Source organism: Aethalodelphis obliquidens, unplaced genomic scaffold (genome assembly GCF_003676395.1).
Source record: "Aethalodelphis obliquidens isolate GAN/ISIS:26980383/991018 unplaced genomic scaffold, ASM367639v1 scaffold12, whole genome shotgun sequence".
NCBI lineage: Eukaryota > Metazoa > Chordata > Mammalia > Artiodactyla > Delphinidae > Aethalodelphis > Aethalodelphis obliquidens.
Genome location: NW_020837956.1, coordinates 14,604,105 through 14,627,158, shown reverse-complemented (window position 1 = coordinate 14,627,158; position 23,054 = coordinate 14,604,105). Strand labels below are relative to the sequence as shown.

General features: G+C 42.7%; 1 protein-coding gene across 3 annotated transcripts in view; it reads left to right on the top strand.

Moving 5' to 3' along the window:
• VIT (vitrin) overlaps positions 1–23,054 on the top strand; it is a 124,030-nt gene that overhangs the window by 49,149 nt on the left and 51,827 nt on the right. For all 3 annotated transcript variants that reach the window (XM_027113391.1, XM_027113390.1, XM_027113392.1), the window contains exons 4-5: positions 11,140–11,296; positions 18,443–18,576. In XM_027113391.1, the coding sequence (XP_026969192.1) occupies positions 11,140–11,296; positions 18,443–18,576 (291 nt within the window). The remainder of the gene's footprint in view (positions 1–11,139; positions 11,297–18,442; positions 18,577–23,054) is intronic.

Here is a 23,054-nt window from a genome sequence, read left to right as displayed (position 1 = left end):
CGCCTCTGATTGATGAAGAAATTTGTTTTCCCGAAGCAATGTGGCTTGCCTTGAAAGCCACATTCACTGAAAACATGAATGGACAATAAGAAGCAGATTATACAGTTTGATTTGGCCTCTACATCATTGGCTTATTGTATATGACATCACCCAATAATCACTGTGTTATTAGGTCAGGCAGAAGAACCAACTTAGAGCAGAAACATTTGCAGTTGTGCCTCTAAGATTCCAATGTTGCATGAAGATAGTGGCTCAAACAATACCAGTTTTGCCCAGGAACACTCTGAGATCAGTACAGCAGACACATGACCTCAGTGGGCAGCATCTAAAGGTTATCCTTTCATTCTAACCATCCAGGTTTCAAATAGTTCTCTTTTCCCTGTGTCTGGTGCCAAGGGCCTCTGGGAAGGAATCCTTGGCAGATTCTGAGGTGCTCTAATGTGAGCTCTGTCAAGAAAATCATAACGGCCATGAGAAGGCAAGGTAACCTTGAGGAATCATATGAGGGGGAAGCAGAGCAGATGGCTGAGGAATAGGTCTCTGTGTAGTTTCCACTCAAGCAGTTCTGGGCTCCCCCAGGATCTCTGTGACTTTAGCCCAGGGTTCTCTCATTTCCACCAACAAAACTCCACTCAGGAAGGAATGGAAGAGGCTCTCTTCTTGCTTTCTCCAAATGTTCCTAGGAGTAAACCTTCTTATGACTTTTAAGTTCTCCCCGAAGGTTAATAGTGGGGATGCACCATTCCCCATCCCCTGAGTCTTATTTGCCACATCAGTGTCTTCCTGCTCCCTTCAGACCTCAGATGGACACTTCTTGAGCTGCCTTAGTTTTGACCTGTCCTCTGAAGGAAGTCTTATTTCTGCACTTTTGAGATGAAACCCAAAGAGAGATGAAAGTGAATCTAGAGACCTTCAAGATGGCAGAGGAGTAAGACGTGGAGATCACCCTCCTCCCCACAAATACATCAGAAATACATCTACATGTGGAACAACTCCTACAGAACACCTACTGAATGCTGGCAGAAGACCTCAGACTTCCCAAAAGGCAAGAAACTCCCCACGTACCTGGGTAGGGCAAAAGAAAAAAACACAGAGACAAAAGAATAGGGACGGGACCTGCACCTCTGGGAGGGAGCTGTGAAGGAGGAAAAGTTTCCACACACTAGGAAACCCCTTCACTGGCAGAGATAGGGGGTGGGCGGGGGGAAAGCTTTGGAGCCACGGAGGAGAGCACAGCAACAGGGGTTCAGAGGACAAAGTGGAGAGATTCCCACACAGAGGATCGGTGCCAACCAGCACTCACCAGCCCGAGAGGCTTGTCTGCTCCCCCTCCGGGGCGGGCGGGAGCTAGGAGCTGAGGCTCCAGCTTCGGAGGTCAGACCCCAGGGAGAGGACTGGGGTTGGCGGCGTGAACACAGCCTGAAGGGGGCTAGTGCGCCACAACTAGCTGGGAGGGAGTCCGGGAAGAAGTCTGGAACTGCCTAAGAGGCAAGAGACCATTCTTTCAGGTTGCATGAGAAGAGGGGATCCGGAGCACCACCTAAACGAGCTCCAGAGACGGGCACGAGCCGCGGCTATCAGCGCAGACCCCAGAGACGGGCATGAAATGCTAAGGCTGCTGCTGCAGCCACCAAGAAGCCTGTGTGCGAGCACAGGTCACTATCCACACCTCCCCTCCCGGGAGCCTGTGCAGCCCGCCACTGCCAGGGTCCCATGATCCAGGGACAACCTCCCCAGAAGAACACACGGCGCTCCTCAGGCTGTTGCAACATCATGCTGGCCTCTGCCACCACAGGCTCACCCCACATTCCATACCCCTCCCTCCCCCTGACCTGAGTGAGCCAGAGCTCCCTAATAAGCCGCTCCTTTAACTCCATCCTGTCTCAGAGAAGAACAGATGCCCTCAGGCGACCTACACACAGAGGCAGGGCCAAATCCAAAGCTGAACCCCGGGAGCTGTGCGAACAAAGAAGAGAAAGGGAAATCTCTCCCAGTAGCCTCAGGAGCAGCGGATTAAATCTCACAGTCAACTTGATGTACCCTGCATCTGTGGAATACCTGATAGAAAACGGATGATCCCAAAATTAAGGCGGTGGATTTTGGGAGCAACTGTAGACTTGGGGTTTGTTTTCTACATCTAATTTGTTTCTGGTTTTATGTTTATCTTAGTTGAGTACTTAGAGTTTATTATCATTGGTAGATTTGTTTATTGATTTGGTTGCTCTCTCCTTTTTCTTTTATATATACATTTTTTTTCCTTTTTCTCTTTTTGTGAGTGTGTATGTGTATGCTTCTTTGTGTGATTTTTTTCTGTATAGCTTTGCTTTTACCATTTGTCCTAGGGTTCTGTCTGTTTTTTGTTATTTTTAAATTTTTAATAATTTTTTATTTTAATAACTTTATTTTATCCTTTCTTTCTTTCTCTCATTCTTTCTTTCTGTCCTTCTTTCTTACTTTCCTTCTTTCTTTCATTCTTTCTCCCATTCGTTCTTTCCTTCATTCCTTCCTACTTTCTTTCTTTCTTTCTCTCATTCTTCGTTTCTTTCTTTCTTTCGTTCTTTTGTTCTTTCTCCCTTTTCTTCTGAGCTATGTGGCTGACAGGGTCTTGGTGCTCTGGCTGGGTGTCAGGCCAGTGCCTCTGAGGTGGGAGAGCAGAGTTCAGGACATTGGTCCACCAGAGACCTCCTGGCTTCACATAATATCAAACAGCGAAAGCTCTCCCAGAGATCTCCATCTCAATGCTAAGACCCAGCTCCACTCAACAACCAGCAAGCTACAGTGCTGGACACCCTAAGCCAAACAACAAGAGAGGAACACAACACCACCCAGTAGAAGAGAGGCTGCCTAAAATCATAATAAGTTCACAGACACCCCAAAACACACGACCAGATGCAGCTCTGCCTAACAGAAAGACAAGATCCAGCCTCATGCACCAGAAAACAGGCACCAGTCCTCTCCACCAGGAAGCCTACCCAACTCACTGAACCAACCTTACCCACTGGGGGCAGACACCAAAAACAACGGGAACTACGAACCTGCCGCCTGTGAAAAGGAGACCCCAAACAAAGTAAGTTAAGCAAAATGAGAAGACAGAGAAACACACAGCAGGTGAAGGAGCAAGGTAAAAACCCACCAGACCAAACACTTGAAGAGGAAATATGCAGTCTTCCTGAAAAAGAATTCAGAGTAATGACAGTAAAGATGATCCAAAATTGTGGAAATAGAATGGAGAAAAGACAAGAAACGTATAACACGTATAACGTATTACAAGGACCTAGAAGAACCAAAGAGCAAACAAACAATGATGAACAACACAATCAATGAAATTAAAAATTCTCTAGAAGGGATCAATAGCAGAATAACTGAGGCAGAACGGATAAGTGACCTGGAAGATAAAATAGTGGAAATAACTAGTGCAGAGCAGAATAAAGAAAAACGAATGAAAAGAATGGAGGACAGTCTCCGAGACCTCTTGGACAATATTAAATGCACCAACATGCGAATTACAGGGGTCCCAGAAGAGGAAGAGAAAAAGGAAGGGACTGAGAAAATATTTGAAGAGATTATAGTTGAAAACTTCCCTAATATGAGAAAGGAAATAGTCAATCAAGTCCAGGAAGCGCAGAGAGTCCCATACAGGATAAATCCAAGGAGAAACATGCCAAGACACATATTAATCAAGCTATCAAAAATTAAATACAAAGAAAAAATATTAAAAGCAGCAAGGGAAAAGCAACAAATAACATACAAGGAAATCCCCACATGGTTAACAGCTGATCTTTCAGCAGAAACTCTGCAAGCCAGAAGGAAGTGGCAGGACATATTTAAAGTGATGAAAGGGAAAAACCTACAAGCAAGAATACGCTACACAACAAGGATCTCATTCAGATTTGACAGAGAAATTAAAACCTTTACAAATAAGCAAAAGCTAAGAGAATTCAGCACCACCAAACCAGCTTTACAACAAATGCTGAAGGAACTTCTCTAGGCAGGAAACACAAGAGAAGGAAAAGACCTACAATAAAAAAACACAAAACAATTGAGAAAATGGTAATAGGAACCTACATATTGATAACTACCTTAAATGAAAATGGATTAAAGGCTCCAACCAAAAGACATAGACTGGCTGAATGGATACAAAAACAAGACCCATATATATGCTGTCTACAAGAGACCCACATCAGACCTAGGGACACATACAGACTGAAAGTGAGGGGATGGAAAAAGATATTCCATGCAAATGGAAATCAAAAGGAAGCCGTAGTAGCAACTCTCGTATCAGACAAAACAGACTTTAAAGACTATTACAAGAGACAAAGAAGGACACTATATAATGATCAAGGGATCAATCCAAGAAGAAGATATAACAATTGTAAATCTTTATGCACCCAACATAGGATCACCTCAATACAAAAGGCAAATGCTAACAGCCATAAAAGGGGAAATCGACAGTAACACAACAATAGTAGGTGACTTTAATACCCCACTTTCACCAATGGACAGATCATCCAAAACAAAAATAAATAAGGAAACACAAGCTTTAAGTGATACATTAAACAAGATGGACTTAATGGATATATATAAGACATTCCATCCAAAAACTACAGAATACACTTTCTTCTCAAGTGCTCATGGAACATTCTCCAGGATAGATCATATCTTGGGTCACAAATCAAGCCTTGGTAAATTTAAGAACATTGAAATCATATCAAGTATCTTTTCCAACCACAATGCTATGAGACTAGATATCAATTACAGGAAAAAATCTGTAGGAAATACAAACAGATGGAATCTAAACAGTACACTACTAAATAACCAAGAGATCACTGAAGAAATCAAAGAGGCAATTTAAAAATACCTAGAAACAAATGACAATGAAAACACAATGACCCAAAACCTATGAGATGCAGCAAAAGCAGTTCTAAGAGGGAATTTTATAGCAATACAATCCTACCTCAAGAAACAAGAAACATCTCAAATAAACAACCTAACCTTACACCTAAAGCAATTAGAGAAAGAAGAACAAAAAAACCCCGAAGTTAGCAGAAGGAAAGAAATCATAAAGATCAGATCAGAAATAAATGAAAAGAAGGAAACAGTAGCAAAGATCAATAAAACTAAAAGCTGGTTCTTTGAGAAGATAAAATTGATAAACCATTAGCCAGACTCATCAAGAAAAAAAGGAAGAAGACTCAAATCAATAGAATTAGAAATGAAAAAGGAGAAGTAACAACTGACACTGCAGAAATACAAAAGATCATGAGAGATTACTACAAGCAACTTTATGCCAATAAAATGGACAGCCTGGAAGAAATGGACAAATTCTTAGAAAAGCACAACCTTCCAAGACTGAACCAGGAAGAAATAGAAAATATAAACAGACCAATCACAAGCACTGAAATTGAGACTGTGATTAAAAATCTTCCAACAAACAAAAGCCCAGGACCAGATGGCTTCACAGGCGAATACTATCAAACATTTAGAGAGGAGCTAATACCTATCCTTCTCGAACTCTTCCAAAATATAGCAGAGGGAGGAACACTCCAAAACTCAATCTAAGAGGCCACCATCACCCTGATACCAAAGCCAAAGAAAGATGTCACAAAGAAGAAAACTACAGGCCCATATCACTGATGAACATAGATGCAAAAATCCTCAACAAAATACTAGCAAACAGAATCCAATAGCACATTAAAGGGATCATACACCATGATCAAGTGGGGTTTATCTCAGGAATGCAAGGATTCTTCAATATACACAAATCAATCAATGTGATAAACCATATTAACAAACAGAAGGAGAAAACCCATATGATCATCTCAACAGATGCAGAAAAAGCTTTTGACAAAATTCAACACCCATTTATGATAAAAAAAACCCTCCAGAATGTAGGCAGACAGGGGACCTACCTCAATATAATAAAGGCCATATATGACAAACCCACAGCCAACATCATTCTCAATGGTGAATAACTGAAACCATTTCCTCCAAGATCAGGAACAAGACAAGGTTGCCCACTCTCAACACTATTACTCAACATAGTTTTGGAAGTTTTAGCCACAGCAATCAGAGAAGAAAAAGAGATAAAAGGAATCCAAATCAGAAAAGAAGAAGTAAAGCTGTCACTGTTTGCAGATGACATGATACTATACATAGAGAATCCTAAAGATGCTACCCAGAAAACTACTAGAGCTAATCAATGAATTTGGTAAAGTAGCAGGATACAAAATTAATGCACAGAAATCTCTTGCATTCCTATACACTAATGATGAAAAATCTGAAAGAGAAATTAAGGAAACACTCCCATTTACCACTGCAACAAAAAGAATAAAATACCTAGGAAAAAACCTACCTAAGGAGACAAAAGACCTGTATGCAGAAAACTATAAGACACTGATGAAAGAAACTAAAGATGATACAAACAGACAGAGAGATATACCATGTTCTTGGATTGGAAGAATCAACATTGTGGAAATGACTATACTACCCAAAGCAATCTACAGATTCAGTGTAATCTCTATCAAACTACCAATGGCATTTTTCATAGAACTAGAACAAAAAATTTCACAACTTGTATGGAAACACCAAAGACCCCAAATAGCCAAAGCAATCTCGAGAAAGAAAAACGGAGCTGGAGGAATCAGGCTCCCAGACTTCAGACACTACTACAAAGCTACAGTAATCAAGACAGTATGATACTGGCACAAAAACAGAAATATGGATCAATGGAACAGGATAGAAAGCCCAGAGATAAACCTACGCACATATAGTCAACTTACCTTTGGTAAAGGAGGCAAGAATATACAATGGAGAAAAGAAAGCCTCTTCAATAAGTGGTGCTGAGCAAATTGGACAGCTACATGTAAATGAATGAAATTAGAACACTCCCTACCACCATACATAAAAGTAAACTCAAAGTGGATTAAAGACCTAAATGTAAGGCCAGACACTGTAAAACTCTTAGAGGAAAACATAGGCAGAACATGCTATGACATAAATCACAGCAAGATCCTTTTTGACCCACCTCCTAAAGAAATGGAAATAAAAACAAAAATAAACAAATGGACCTAATGAAACTTCAAAGCTTTTGCACAGCAAAGGAAACCATAAACAAGACGAAAAGACAACCCTCAGAATGGGAGAAAATATTTTCAAACGAATCAACTGACAAAGGATTAATCTCCAAAATATACAAGCAGCTCATGCAGCTCAATATCCAAAAAGCAAACAACCCAACCCAAAAACGGGCAGAAGCCCTAAACAGACATTTCTCCAAAGAAGATATACAGACTGCCAACAAACACATGAAAGGATGCTCAACATCACTAATCGTTAGAGAAATGCAAATCAAAACTACAGTGAGGTATCACCTCACACCAGTCAGAATGGCCATCATCAAAAAGTCTACAAACAATAAATGCTGGAGAGGGTGTGGAGAAAAGGAAACCCTCTTGCACTGTTGGTGGGAATGTAAATTGATACAGCCACTATGGAGAACAGTATCGAGGTTCCTTAAAAAACTGAAAATAGAACTACCATACTACCCAGCAATCCCACTACTGGGCATATACCCTGAGAAAACTATAGTTCAAAAAGAGTCATGTACCACAATGTTCACTGCAGCTCTATTTACAATAGCCAGGACATGGAAGCAACCTAAGTGTCCACTGACAGATGAATGGATGAAGAAGATGTGGCATATATATACAAGGGAATATTACTCAGCCATAAAGAGAAATGAAATTAAGTTATTTGTAGTGAGGTGGATGGACCTAGAGTCTGTCATACAGAGTAAGTCAGAAAAACAAATACTGTATGCTAACACATATATATAGCATCTAAAAAAAAAATGGTTCTGTGGAAACTAAGGGCAGGACAGGAATAAAGACACATGTAGAGAGTGGACTTGTGGACATGGGGAGGGGGAGGGGGAGGGGGAAGGGGAAGCTGGGGCGAAGTGAGAGAGTGGCATGTACATATATACACTACCAAATGTAAAATAGATGGGCAGTAGGAAGCAGCCGCATAGCACAGGGAGATCAGCTCGGTGCTTTGTGACCACCTAGAGGGGTGGGATAGGGAGGGTGGGAGGGAGATGCAAGAGGGAGGAGATATGGGGATGTATGTATATGTATAGCTGATTCATTTGTTATAAAGCAGAAACTAACACACCATTGTAAAACAATTATACGCCAATAAAGATGTTAAAAAAAAGAAAATGAACCTATACGACAGAAGAGAAAGAGAGAAAAGGAAGACCTAAGCCGTAAGGTGGAATAGTTCAAATGTATTCAGAGGAAATACAAAGATAAATCATTATCATTTTGGCTTTAAGCGGATGGATGGAAGATTCCTGGAAGGTTATAAGAAAACAGACTACTTCACAAATAACTGAGAAAATACTGTAAAAGAATAAATCGTGGTTTCCATATACTCAGAGAAGAGCAGCCAGAAAAGATGCAGATGACTGCTTCTTGCCAGCTGGATTAAGACGTTACACTTGCCAATGATTTTGGCAATTACTCTGAAATTGTAATTAGCTCACTCTCTCCGGCTGAATTTTCTGTACAAATTGAACAAATATTTGACCTTTGGCCAACTTTGTCATTGGACCCTGTTCTTCCAAAGTGCATGAGCGTATGTGCTTGATATCATTTTACAGCCCCCCACCCCGTGGGATGAGGTAATTCACCAAGTTTTCTAATCCAGCTGGGTGCAGATAAAGCAGCAGATCTTATTTAAGGGCTTGCCCAGGCCTTTGTAAAAACAAGACAAAGCAAAAAGTAAAACAAAAAACAAATTCCCCCCACAGGAAGGGGCGGGGTGTGTGTGTGGGGGGGGTGGGAATTGATTAGCCGGAAGCAAAATATTCCCATGTGACACTTTTCCCCTTATTTTTTTAAACCAACTATTTCATGGAAAATTCTACCCCATCTGCACCTGTCTTGCAATAAGTTCGACCACTGTATGACACTCATGCAATAAGCTTCTAGATAGAGCCCAGTTTACAACTCCAGGAGAGTTGGGTTGGCCTACCAGGAGATCCAAACCCTCAGGGTGACAAAGTCACATCCAAATTGAATCCCAGGTCACAGAGCTCGTCACTTCCTATTTCATGTAACTAAGAGCTGAGAAGGAATGCTTCCATTTTCTTTACATCTAAGGGAGGAGATGCATTCGGGAGTGGGGCAGTGATCTGTGGAAGGGAGGAGAGCTGAAAGCATTTAGTTACACCCAGGGATCCAACAACTAACTAATTTAAGGAGAGACTACACAGGCATCTTCAGTCCCACAACTGGCATTTTAGAACAGTAATCCAAGACTCAAAATAGTCAATGCAGCCTTGAGTATCAGGGTTTAAAAGAATGAAAGATAAAAAGAAAGTAACTTTGGAGAGGAAGCAGCCTGTGGTGGGAAGAACGAAACCACAAAACCATTTTAAGCGCAGCGCTTCCCTCCTTAATGTGGACCACAAATTGTTTTAGCCTGTGATCACACTCAGCCCCCGGGCTCCCAGGAGAAGGCCTTCCATGCTGGCCCAGCCCTGCGTGGCCAAGGCTGTCTGGGAGGGGTGTTTAGGAAAAGAGCAGGAGTTCTAACTTTCGTTCTCTCTCCAGTCTGAATGAAATGCAACTCTGCTCCATTCAGATACATAAGGGTTAAAAAAAAAAAAGTGCATTTTGGATACAGCTGGAAGCTATTAACAACTCTGAGAACATCTCAGTAACCCAGTGAGAGGATGGGTGGCCTGGCAGAGATCCTGAATCCATGTTTGTAATCACAGACTCTTACCACTGGGCGGGGCTTGCTTTCTACCTCCCACCCAGTGGAGACATCCCTTCTTCAACTGTTCAGTCCCTGCTTGCATACTTCCAGCCTCTTCCTTCAAGGGCAACTTCATTTACTAGAAAGTTCTTTTTGGCAAAAAATGCCTCCGTAGAAAATCTCCCCCTTAGCTCTAGCTCAGTCCTCTGATGCCATAGCACACGACCGTCCTACTTGTGAAACAGCTATATTTGCCTCCAAATGCTTGCCTTCTTATGGCCAAACGCCCCATCTGTGCCAGGCAGCCCTCCCATCTGGTGGTTTCCAGATCCCTCCAGAGCCTGCTTACTCTTTGAATAGTGATTATGTTTCAGAGTCCCTTCTAGAGAATCTATTCCTAGCTCCCAGGCATCAATATCCTCTAGGAGACCTTTTCATTCAGGAGTTTTTGAGGGAAGTTTTTTTCAGGGAAGATGCAGCCACACCCCCTTTTAGGCACTGCCACGAGAGCATCTACGCTGTCTCATCCCTAAGCAAGCTTTGGGCTCCAGCAGCCTTGCCTAGTGAATACTGCTAGCCTGTCAATGGCATCACCAAGCCAGAGAGGAGGGAGAACAGAATGAATGAGCTTCCCCTGGATGCCTAGCAGGGCAGTCCCCAGCTTTCCACTGAGTGTGGAGGCAGATGAGCAAAGATCACTCCCATCTTGACCCTGGAGCTAGGACCCAGCCTCTAGGACCGAGACAAAAGATCACTTCATTATCTATCTCGCCTGTCCAAAAACCTTCCATGGAGTCCCACCTCCCGCACAGAACACAAGCACTCACGCCTCCTTCACCCGGCCCAGGCCTGCCCATCCCCATGCTCCCCGCAGGCTCCAGCCCGGGGCCTCTGCTGCAGCAGCCCACCTTGTCCTGGCTGGTCCCGACGCAAGGCCCATGCTCTCTCGCTTGCCCTTTCTGATACCTTTCTTCTTCCTGCGAGGTTTTCTGAGTTTCCTCTTTTCCTGGGCTAGCTCCAGAGCATCTGAAAAACCAGTATTCTCTAATCGTGGACTAAGGCTGACATTTCTGACCATTGGAGGCAGGTCTTTTCCCAGCGTTCTCTTCTTCAATTAATTAATGGTTCGAATAAGCACAGGAATGAGCCTCTTGTTCTCGTTCTCAGCAGGTTAAGTGCAGTGGATGGTGATTGCTCTTTTGGTCTGAGGAATGTCCTAATTACCTCTTTGCTTTCATTATATGGAGGGGATCCAGGGTCAGCCCAGGCTCTGGCTTTTAGAGATTAAGTAAATGAACAGTTATGACCTAACAGTCACCCCATATATAAGCTGATACCACAAGGTGTAATCTTGACCTCATTTTGCATTCCCAGCTGTGCCTCAGATCAACTGTGATGTGAGAGCTGGAAAGATAATCAATCCCGAGTTCATTGTGAAATGTCCAGCAGGATGCCAAGACCCCAGGTACCACGTTTATGGCACTGACGTCTATGCATCCTACTCCAGCGTGTGTGGCGCTGCGGTTCACAGGTGGGTAGCGCTGAGCTTCTTAGGCACGAGCAACCAGGGTGTGGGCAGGGATCCCCCGGTGCAGGGTTGCCTGATTAGCAAGCAAGAGCAAACAAACTTAATGGAGCATCCTGTATTTTATCTGGCAGCCCTATCCCATGGGATGCCCCAGAATCTGTGCATGGTCCTGGATCTCCTTTCAGATCTCTCTGGAAAGGAGGACTGACTTCTCTTTACACCTTAATGGGTGGGGGTGGGAGGGAGAATCCTACTCTTTTGTGTTCATAATGAGGAAACCAAAGTTCTTGATGATGTAAAGCCTTTTTATTTTTACCTGTGTGTGCTGAGCAAGGAGATAATAGGGACATGACTAAGGAAGGCCCAGAAGTTTAGAGAAGAAATGTGACAGCTTCAGTTGGTGATCTGGAGACAAAGAGGAACAGGAAAAGTGAGAAGGAGGGTGACAGGGGGTCCTGCCTGGTCAGCTGTTGATGGGGGATCCAGGAAGGAGGGCAGGAAGCATGACATGCTTTGGACCATGTCACTGCCTAAATGAGGAAAGGCAATAGCGACCTTCACAGAATCCTCACACCTCTTGTTTAGGCTTGGAGCCAAAACCCAGGGAAATGCATGTTTACTTAATAGCTCTCATAATGGGTATGTGTGAAGCACTCCACCTGTGTTATCTAATTCGGCCCTCACCATTCCCCTGTGCGGTATCCTCGACCTCTTAAAGGTGAAGAGAGGTTGAATAGCCTTTCTAAAGCCACACCGTTAAAAAGTATCCGAGTGGGGATTGGAACCCAAGTCCAGCCCCCCACTTCTATTCACCAGCCAGCACTACTTTGAGATGTGGCTCAAAGTCAGTGGTTGGCTGCTGGATACTGATGAAGTTTCTCAATTATTCAGGCTTCCGGTATCTTTTTCCTTTTCTTTACTTGCACGCCAGTCACTTGATTGTTCAGTTGTATCTCCGCCAGAGAGAGGGGAGACATAAAATTCATTCCTTTTCAAGGTGTCTAGTCAGTAGCCTCTCTGAAATTTGGGGAAGAAGTAAAAAAAAAAAAAATCTATGCCTAAAATAAGATTTAAGACTTACTAATAGACTTTGTCAGTCATACTCTTTTCCCCATCAGCCAAAGAGATGAACAGCTACCTGGTTTTTCAATGGGAGTGGGAATACAAAAGCTCTACTGAGGATATACAGAGGAACATTAAAGAACAAAACACCAAATGCTGTTCCTTAACTCCAAACTGTGGAATAAAAATATTTTGTTTTCACTTTGAAATCAATTTTGTGCACCAAGTCGATACGCGGACCTACACGTGAACATGTGCATGCCTCCACACAATCACTTGTACACATATGCATGCCTCCCACATGTGCTAGAACACACGTGCGTGCTCACACACACCCTGACACACACATGTGCATGCCAACACCATTAGCACACTCCGGTCTGTGTCCGTGTAGACACTGACATATGTTACAGAGGCCGAGCCCGTCTTAAGGCTGCCTGTATTTTTCCAACTGTGGTCCGAGATGGTTGGCACTTGCTTCGTCTGGCATTTGCTGGCTCTCTCTTGCCTTTCCTTGGTCCCCTGAGGTACAGAGCCACACAAGTTAATGTGAGCTCACCAAGATGTCATCATAATGACAGTAACCCCTTACACTGAGATCCTCTCCTTCTAGCATCATCTCAGCCCTATGAGGCTGCTGTTAGCATCCCCAGTTGTTAGAAGAGGAAGGGAGGCATAGGGAAGTTAATTAAGTTGCACATCCAGGACTAGAACTTGTGTCCCCTGACTTCCAGCCCTGAGCCCAGGTGATACATTTACATAAGAACCGAGAGGACGTGAAGACGTGATGGGGTTGTAGCACTTTGGGGTGGTCAGAGTTGGGAAAGGATTTTAGGATGAACGGACACACCTCTAGAGAGAAAATAAGAAGGGCACTGACAAGGACCAGGACTCAGCAATCCCAGCATTTGGGTTGGAGCATAGGAACTACCTGGCAAGAATATAGATGAGGGTAGAGGGACAGAGGAGAAGAGTTTGACTGTTTCAAGCATAGGAACTACCTGGCAAGAATATAGATGAGGGTAGAGGGACAGAGGAGAAGAGTTTGACTGTTTCAAGAGTTTGACTGTTTGACTGTTTCAAGAGTTTGACTGTTTCAAGTTTGACTGTTTCAAGAGTTTGACTGTTTGACTGTTTCAAGTTTGACTGTTTCAACATTTGCTGCTGGAGCAACGGAATGCCTTGTACCTTCCTGGACCAGCGACTGATGCTGTAGGAAACTGTTTGGAAAGAAGGAATCACTATCCATGAGGAGGATGTATAGAGGTCTTAAGGGAAAACAGACAGGAATTTTGGATAATACCAGTTCCGTTTTTTACAAACAGAAGGAGTCTGTTTTTAGAAGGCAGGTTTGGGGTTTTTTTGTTTTTTTTTTTTGCGGTACGCGGGCCTTTCACTGTTGTGGCCTCTCCCGCTGCGGAGCACAGGCTCTGGACGCGCAGGCTCAGCGGCCATGGCTCACGGGTCCAGCCGCTCCGCGGCATGTGGGATCTTCCCGGACCAGGGCACGAACCCGTGTCTCCGGCATCGGCAGGCGGACTCCTAACCACTGCGCCACCAGGGAATCCCAGAAGGCAGGATTTAAGACAGAGAATAGAGTGGAAAATGTATGAAGGACCTCCCATCACTGTCCTGCCAGAGTCCCCTGCAGTCGGAACTGGGAAACTGGAGAGAGCACACTTTGGTTTAGAAATTCAGATTTAGCTTAAAGGATTTAAATTTCATACGAACTATGACAATCAGATCCCTCATTATGAGTGATCCCCTTGATTCTTTCAAACCAAAGGGCTAATGAACATATTTGAGGCATCATAGTTTGGCTCAGTCTTATCCTGAACTAATTTCTGTGTTTAAAGTGGGACCAAGGCCTGGAGAGAGGGGAGAGTTCTCTGAGCTGGGACAAGGAAGAGGCCATCTCCATGCAGAGCATGAATTTCTGACCAGACACCCACCTTGAGAATGGCAGCCATTCAAAACCTGGCCTCGCTGTGGGCAGTCCCTTTTCTCCGAGCCACGAAGCTGACCCTCAGATTATCCCAGTGCCCTGGGGCCAGGGTCAGGGAGGAGGTGAACCTCAAAGCCATGTTCAGCATCATGCAGGGTGTCTGAGGAATGCAAAGGAGTAGAACTGGTTTTGTTCTTTGAGAGAATATATTTGACGTGCCTCCACCTCAATGAAGGTGCACATGAGGTCGCATTTATATAAATTCTCCAAACTACCATGGCTCTGAGCCCCCATCTGCTTCATAAGTACAACCACAGCCTTTCAGGCTCTCTCCCTCCTCTGGTATCTCCTGTGATGAACAAGCGTCCGGTGCATTCCTCCCCTGGGATTTCTGTCGCCTCCAGGAGTTGACAGACCACTGACTGCCCCAGGATCTGCCCTCCTCTAGGACAATGTCAGGGAACGCGCACGGCCTCCAGTGAAGTCCACTCACAAGATAGGACATCACTCTCTTCTGCAACAGGAAAATCTCACGAGAAGACAAGAGTTCTGTTTCCGTGCCTTTCCCAAAGTCTGGGTTTTGGGTCTTATATAACTGTCACAAGGGATCTCAGCCTCCCTGTCCAGCCTGAGAACCCCCGGGCCCACCCCATTCCCTTTAAACAGCCTGAGAAAAGGGAAGCTCAGCCCCTCTTTCCACTCTGAGTGGCAGCTACAGCGCTTCTGACTTTTAAACAAGAATGAGTGCACGAACATTTCCTTAATACAATGGAATATAAATCCAGGGGCAGAATAATTTCTCCAGGGGGGGAATAAAAAGATAAGAGCTATTTCTGTTTCCCCCACTTGTCAGTTAGGGACCATGGGATAATCGGGGTAATTTTTTAAAAACTAATCTGAATTTACAGCCTATGCCAGTGGTGTGGTGGTAAAGGTTCACCAACCAGCCCTCCTAAATGGAGGCCTGGGGGGTACTGATTTACCAACATCTGCGGTATAAATACTTCCACCGTGGCTGATTTCAAAGTACCATAGTGAAATGAACCGGCACAATCCAGCAGCCTAATAACTGGCTTTCCCAAGCCAGCATGAGTGGTGTCCGCACACCGACAGGCCTTCTAATGCAGAAGCAAAAACACTGTCTTCCCATAAGAAAATTTCTAATCTAGTTGGGAGACAAAGTTAACTCAAGGAATTTTTAGGAAGTAGCACAAGACCAAATAAAATCAGAGCCTCCATGGAAAGACAAGGTTCGAAGGCATTGTTAGGAAGGGGCATAGCAAAGTCATGGAGAAGGAGGTGTTGGAGAGAAGGCACAGTTTCTCCAGAGCAAAGAGCAGCGTGAACAGAGCCACAGGAGTGGGAATCAAGTGGGCCGTCAGGAGAGAAGAGGCCGGCCTGGCTGCAGCTGGGAGAAGTGAGGGGCCCCGACTGAGAGCTGCCTGAAGAAGGGCAGGCAGGGTTGCAAAGACATGATGGAGGGATGAGGACTTGGTGTTGGGAGATGCCCATGGCTTTTGAGGCAACTGTGACCAAGTGGGGCAAACCCAGGATTCCAGGTCATTTAGACCTGGGTTCAAATCCCTACCTTGCAATTTAGAAGTTACAAAATCTGGAGTGAGTCCCTCGACCTGTCTAAGCCTGTCTCTGTGAAGTGGGAATAACAGCATTCCCTCTGCTCCACAGCCAGTAGGTTTGCTAGGAGAACTCAGTGAGATCCATTAGTGGGGATGATTCAAAAGCAATTAAGGGCTTTACATGTCAAGTATTATTATCACTTTCTTTCCAAGTTGTTGGGAAGTTGAGTGTTGAAAGTTGTTGACTCACCATGAGGGTGGGAGGGCAGGAAATGGCAACGCTCATTCCTGTAGGGAAGGAAGGGTGTTGATGGGAACAAATCTAAGGACATTTTTAGCTCCCCTGTGCTGTAAATTACAGATACCCAAGGGAGCCATGTTAGGCTCTGGGACAAGGAATTGACATACTGGAGCCCCGGCTTCAATGGAGGCAAAGAGGTAGATATGTCAGTTACTATCACATCAGGATCTAAAACCTTCAAAATCCAAGAAATTAAAGAAACAATTACCAGCCTTTGGGGACTCTTTTAAATGAGTTTAATTTAGCTACACACCTTCGTTCCCTAGCCCAAAATAAAAGGAATAATTTGCTTTTAATAATGTACCACCTTTTGAAATAGTTGGAGTCGTTCTGTGATGTCACAAAACCAAATTGGAAATTGTCAGGGAACAGGTTTTACTTCAGGGAGAACTAGTAGGAATTAAGCAACCAAAGAAAAGAAATTTGAGGCATGGTCATGTCCTGTAATACGAAAGAGAAGGACATCGAACATGGGAAGACAGATGCCAGGCCACGTGATGGGAGCATCGTTCTTAGGGGTTAGGCTGCAGGTCAAGGTGAAGGTTTTCTTACTCTCCCTGCTTTCCTATCTCTAAATAAAGACGGTGGCTGAATATCTCTGATGAACACAGATGCAAAAATACTCAACAAAATACTAGCAAACCAAATCCAACAACACATTAAAAGGATCATCCACCATGATCAAGTGGGATTTATCCCAGGGATGCAAGGATTCTTCAATATCTGTAAATAAATCGGTGTGATACACCGCATTAACATACTGAAGAATAAAACCATATGATCATCTCAATAGATGCATAAAAAGTTTTGACAAAATTCAGCACCCATTTATGATAAAAATTCTCCAGAAAGTGGGCAGAGAGGGAACTTACCTCAACATAATAAAGGCCATATATGACAAACCCACAGCTAATATCATTCTCAATGGTGAAAAGCTAAAGGCATTCCCTCTAAGATCAGGAACAAGACAAGGATGTTCACTCTTACCAGTTTTATTCAACATAGTTTTGGAAGTTTTAGCCACAGCAATCAGAGAAGAAAAAGAAATGAAAGGTATCCAAGTTGGAAAGGAAGAAGTAAAACTGTCACTGTTTGCAGATAACATGATACTATACATAGAAAATCCTAAAGGTGCTACCAGAAAACTACTAGAGCTCGTCAATGAATTTGGTAAAATTGCAGGATACAAAATTAATACACAGAAATCTCTTGCTTTCCTATACACTAATCAGGAAAGATCAGAAAGAGAAATTAAGGAAATAATCCCATTTACCATGGCATCAAAAAGAATACCTAGGAATAAACCTACCTAAGGAGGCAAAAGGCCTGTACTCTGAAAACTATAAGACACTGATGAAAGAAATCGAAAATGACACGAATAGATGGGAAAATATACCGTGTTCTTGGATTGGAAGAATCAATATTGTCAAAATGACTAGACCACCAAGACAATCTACAGATTCAATGCAATCCCTATCAAATTACCAATGGCATTTTCCACAGAACTAGAACAAAAATTTTTTAAATTTGTATGGAAACACCAAAGACCCCAAATAGCCAAAGCAATCTTGAGAAAGAGAATGTTCATTGCAGCACTATTTACAATAGCCAAGACATGGAAGCAACCTAAATGTCCCTCAACAGAGGGGTGGATAAAGAATATGTGGTACACGTATACAGTGGAATATTACTCAGCCATAAAAAAAGAATGAAATAATGCCATTTGCAGCAACATGGATGGACCTAGAGATTATCATACTAAGTGAACTAAGTCAGACAAAGACAAACATCATATGATATCACCCATATGTGGAATCTAATTTTTTTAAATGATATAAATGAACTTATTTATAAAACAGAAACAGACTCACAGATTTTGAAAGCAAACTTATGGTTACCAAAGGGGAGAGGGATAAATCAAGAGCTTGGGATTAACATATACACACTTCTATATATAAATTAGACAACCAACAAGCACCCACTGTATAGCACAGGGAACTCTACTCAATATTCTGTAATAACCTATATAGGGAAAGAATCTGAAAAAGAATGAATATATGTATATGTGTAACTGAATCACTATGCTGTACACCTGAAACTAACACAACACTGTAAATAAACTATACTCCAATCAATTATTTTAAATGTATAACATGTAGAACAAGAAAAAAAATAAAGATGGTGACCGGTTTCAAAGTCTGTTATATGTCAAACAATATTTTTCTGTCCTTTCTTCAAAAAAAATTTTTTTTTTCTCTTCACAGTGGTGTGCTCGATAATTCAGGAGGGAAAATACTTGTTCGGAAAGTTGCTGGACAGTCTGGCTATAAAGGGAGTTACTCCAATGGTGTCCAGTCGTTATCCCTTCCACGATGGAGAGAATCCTTTGTCGTCTCAGGTATGCCCACACCCTGGAGAAATGCTGCCCTACAACTGGTACTTCGGTTAAGTTACCTCACGGGATGAAATGGGCTCTTTTCAGTGTGCCATTAGTTTTAGTTTATGGCCCACCTCATTTCATAAAAATCTGAAGCATTAGTTCTTCTGATAGTTAAGATCATGAAACAATGAATTATAATTTCAGTGATAAATCACTACAAAGTCTGGAAATATTAAAAGGCTCCAATTACTCATTTTAAACACACAGCAGCTATCAGTAAGTCCAATCAAACTTTTAGTTAAGTGAATTACGTTTAATAACTGGATTTTTGAACTACTCCTTTAGTTATGCCAAATGTGCCTCATATCTGGAAGCTTATTCCTTGAGAATTCTGGTAAATGGACAGATAGGGACAGGTTTTTAGAACACTGAGCTACAATTTTATTTGAGATTTCTTTTTTTTAATTAATTGTTTCACTGTTTAGTCCATTCTCACTATTGGCTCCACAGGATTTTATAGATAATCATTTTCACTCTTTTTTTTTTTTCCCTCTTCCAAAGAGGTAATATCAATGAACTCATAGCTGTGTTATTTCGCAGTAAAAAGATAACCAAGGTCTTTGTACTATCATCATGACCTGCCTGCTCCCCTCTTTTTATTTTTGTGAATTTCCCCAACCTAACTTTTTATTTTGAAAACTTTTAAATTTACAGAAAAATTAAAAGAATAGTACAATGAATACCATATTCTCTTCACCCAGATTCACCAATTGTTAATACTTTGCTATACTTGCTTTATCTATCTATTTATATTTCGTTTGAACTGTGTGAAAATAAGCTGTGGGCATGATGACACTTTATCCCTTAATACTTCAGCACACATATGGTAAGAGCTAAAGCATTTTCCTAAATAACCACAGTACCACATCTAAAAAATTAACACTGATACAATAATTTAATAAATATTAATAAATAAGAAATAATAAGAAAAAGTTCTTATTCAGTTGTATCCAACTATCCCCCAAATATTCTTCACAGTAATTCTTCTTTTTTTGGGGGGGGGAATCTACAATCCAATCAAAAATCATCCATTGTATTTAGTTGTCATGTCCATTTTAGTCTCCTTTAATCTAGAACTGTCTGCCACCACACTTCCTTTTTTGGTCATAAGTAGTGATGACATTTTTGAAGTCCCAGCCAGTCATCTATTACTATGTCCCACAGTCTGGACCACAAACAGGTCCAGCTATTTACTCATGGTTGGATTCAGGTTAAATATTTTGTCAAGGACACTACATAGGTGGTATCATAGCATATCCATTGTGGAGTATCACAAATGGCCATATCAGGAGACACAATAGCATTTTGTCCATTTGTCGCTGATGCTAAATTTGATTACTTGGATACTTTACCCTGTCTCTTCATGGTAAAGATACTTTGTAATTAATAGCAACCTGTAGGGTGATACTTCAAAACAGCATGAATATCTTGTTCCCTCCAAAATTTAACCCAATGATTTTAACATCTATTGATGATCCTTGCTGTAGCAAGAATTACATCAGAAATTGCAAAATTATATTTGTTCTAATTCTGTCATTTCTTCTACATTTATTAGCTAGTGTTATTACACAAGGAAGAGGGCTTTCCCGCCTCTCTCCACAACTATTTTTTCAAGTACAACTATGGACTCACAGATTGTTTTTTTTAAAGTACAATGTGTTATAGTCTATTATCGTCATTATTCTTTCTGTTGCTCAAAATTTCCAGGTTTGGCCAGTGGGAGCTCTTCCAGCTTTTGACATGCCTCATTAGCATTTGAGCACAACACAACATTCTATCCTCACCTTATACTTACCCTACACTGGACCTTGAATCTCCCATATTCTCCAAAGAGGCACTGCAGGATTTTAAACTACATTCTAGCAAACCTTTCTGGCAACCCCACAAAATCCGGAGCCATGTGACTCTCCTGAGAACTGCCTACAGAAGACCAACTAAAGCAAGGAAAAGAGAAATGTCTCATAATATATCAGGCCTTCCAATCTGGGTGGGTTTTTTTGCACCTTTAGACACCCCATGTCCCAACCTCTACTATCCATTGATCAGAGTTTTAATAGGACTGCTATCAGACATTTTAAGATTCTTCTCTATTTAAGCAATCCCTGTTTCCTCTTATCTGCGGAATTCTGCACACCTAGGGTTCAAATTACACTGGTTTCTATGTCAAATAATGGGAGGTTATCAACCATAGTACCGCAAGCTTTGCCCTGTAACAAAACATTCAGAACTGGGGCCATATAAAAATGCTAAGGTCTAGAATACAAATGCCAATCATAGACATATAATCTCCACATTGGTGTTTACCAAGTAGCTCCTGGCGAAATAAGAGGGTTTCAATCTTTGTTGCCTAGCCTGTAATCCAAGAATTCCAGCAGAGGTTTACAAGGAAAATTAATTCCATGAGAGTAGAGATGTTTTGGATTTTTTTAAATGAAAATCAATCTGCTGTGATTATTCCCTATAAATCTCAACTTCCATGTCCTCTCATTCAACCTAGTGACATTTAACCAGAAACACTTTCTGCCAATGATAATAAACACATGTGCTTCTGCAATGGCTAGGGGTCTCCAACGAATGAGTTAGGAGAGTGCAATGCCGGCTACAGGTCTCAGCTGGCGGTGGACAGGGCAGGTTCTCCATTGTCCAGAGGCTTCTGGCCAACAAGTTTTGCTGGATCGTGTCAGAGTCCTTCTCTGAAGGCTCTGATGCCTCTGTGACTTTTCTCTAGGCTTTTATTTCCACTTTTCACATGTTGCTATGCATCTTTAATTAATTCACTTTGGTGGGCTGGGAGGGGGCAGGAGAGGGGAGCTGTGTTTTTGTTCAGCACAATCTTTCCACAGTTCAGGGACGGGAAAGGTCCAGCAAGGACCTCCTAATGCTGCCCGTTTGTCCTCTGATCCACACTGCAGAAAACTGAGCTCAGGCTCCTTTTCCTTCTGAATAGAAACAGAGAGAACCATAGGATTTTAGATGCGAGAAGAATAGGAAACTGAGGGAGCCGATGTCTCTGCGGCACTCGCTGTGGATAAAGTGAGGCCCACAGCCAAGGCGCCCTCCTTGGGTCTGAAATAACCTCACTCACTGTCCACCTGGAGCAGGGTGGCCCAGGGCGAGGACATGCGGGTGTCCAGCCCTGCTCCCAGGTGGCTTTTGTGAGATGAAGTAACTCCCATGAGCCCCAACATTTGCCTCTTCCCCACCTGGAGTGACATTTATAGGTAACACCAGAATAACTTCTTTGCATCTCTGTGGTGAAACATAGTTCCAAAACTTCTTAACTGTTTTTTTTTCCTTTAGATCCCTACAACTTTGTATGGTAAGTTGGTCCACATCATTATACATATTTTCTGAATTAAAAAAAAAAAAAAAAAACACAAAAAACCCCAGAGTCTCAGAGATTGAGGCAGTTAATGAATGGTAAAACAGAAAGGGAAACCTAGATTTTCTTGCTCCCAATCCCAAGCCCCTCCTGAGACCCTGTTATTCTGTCTGCCTCATGACTCTTGCAGTCCCTTGTGCCCAGGAGGACCTTTGGCAAAATCGGGCACTAGATTGTGTTCCACCTCCCACCTCCCATTTGACACTCCTCACCTCTCCTCCCCTAGCCCATCCTATAAAAATATTCCCTCAGGTTGAGAGTTTAAAATGCTTTCATTATCAGGTGTAAATATCGAAAAACAGGTGAGACCCCTCCCAAGGGCATTTAAATTTTAACAGAGATCTAAGCACTAATTCCCGTTATTCTTATTGAGCATCTACTACATCCCAGACAGCTCCAGGCCCTGGGGATTTCACAGCCACCAAGTGAGACAAATTACCTGCCTCAGGGGGGCTTCTGCATTCTAGTGACACTTCCCATTTCGTGTGGAATGAAACTCCTTGGTGGAATTTCAAGCCGCACTCCCTGGCAGAGGAGGACTGCGGACTGCAGCCTTCTCAGGCAGGTTCAGCCACACCAGGCTTGCGGCTTGCCTCCCCAGCCCTGATCGTTTTTCTTCTTTATGCCTCCATGGTTTCCCTGATACCCATTAGCATTCCTTCCCTCGCCTGGTATCTAAACTTTCACTCCCTGGGTGGACAACAAATGGTCATTTTCAAGGCCGATCTCTATTTACCTACTTTCAAGTTTCTCTAGTGCCGTGGAATTCAAATGGGTCCCACGGGGTCTGTGGAAGTGAGAGGTTGCTGTTCACGTATAGCCAGCGGATGGCCAGAGCTCTCAGCAACCAGGAAAAGAACGTGGGGAGGGTTTTTCCATTCATCTAGTGACCTGATTCAACATTCAGAAAGTCCCGTGTATGGAAACTTTACCTCCAGTTCACATCTTCATGGGCAAAATAAGGGTTGCTCATGTTAATTCTGATGGAGGTTTTACTGCCTCCTTTCTAATATTAATAAAACATAGGTGATACAGGAAAACAGAATGCCACTTG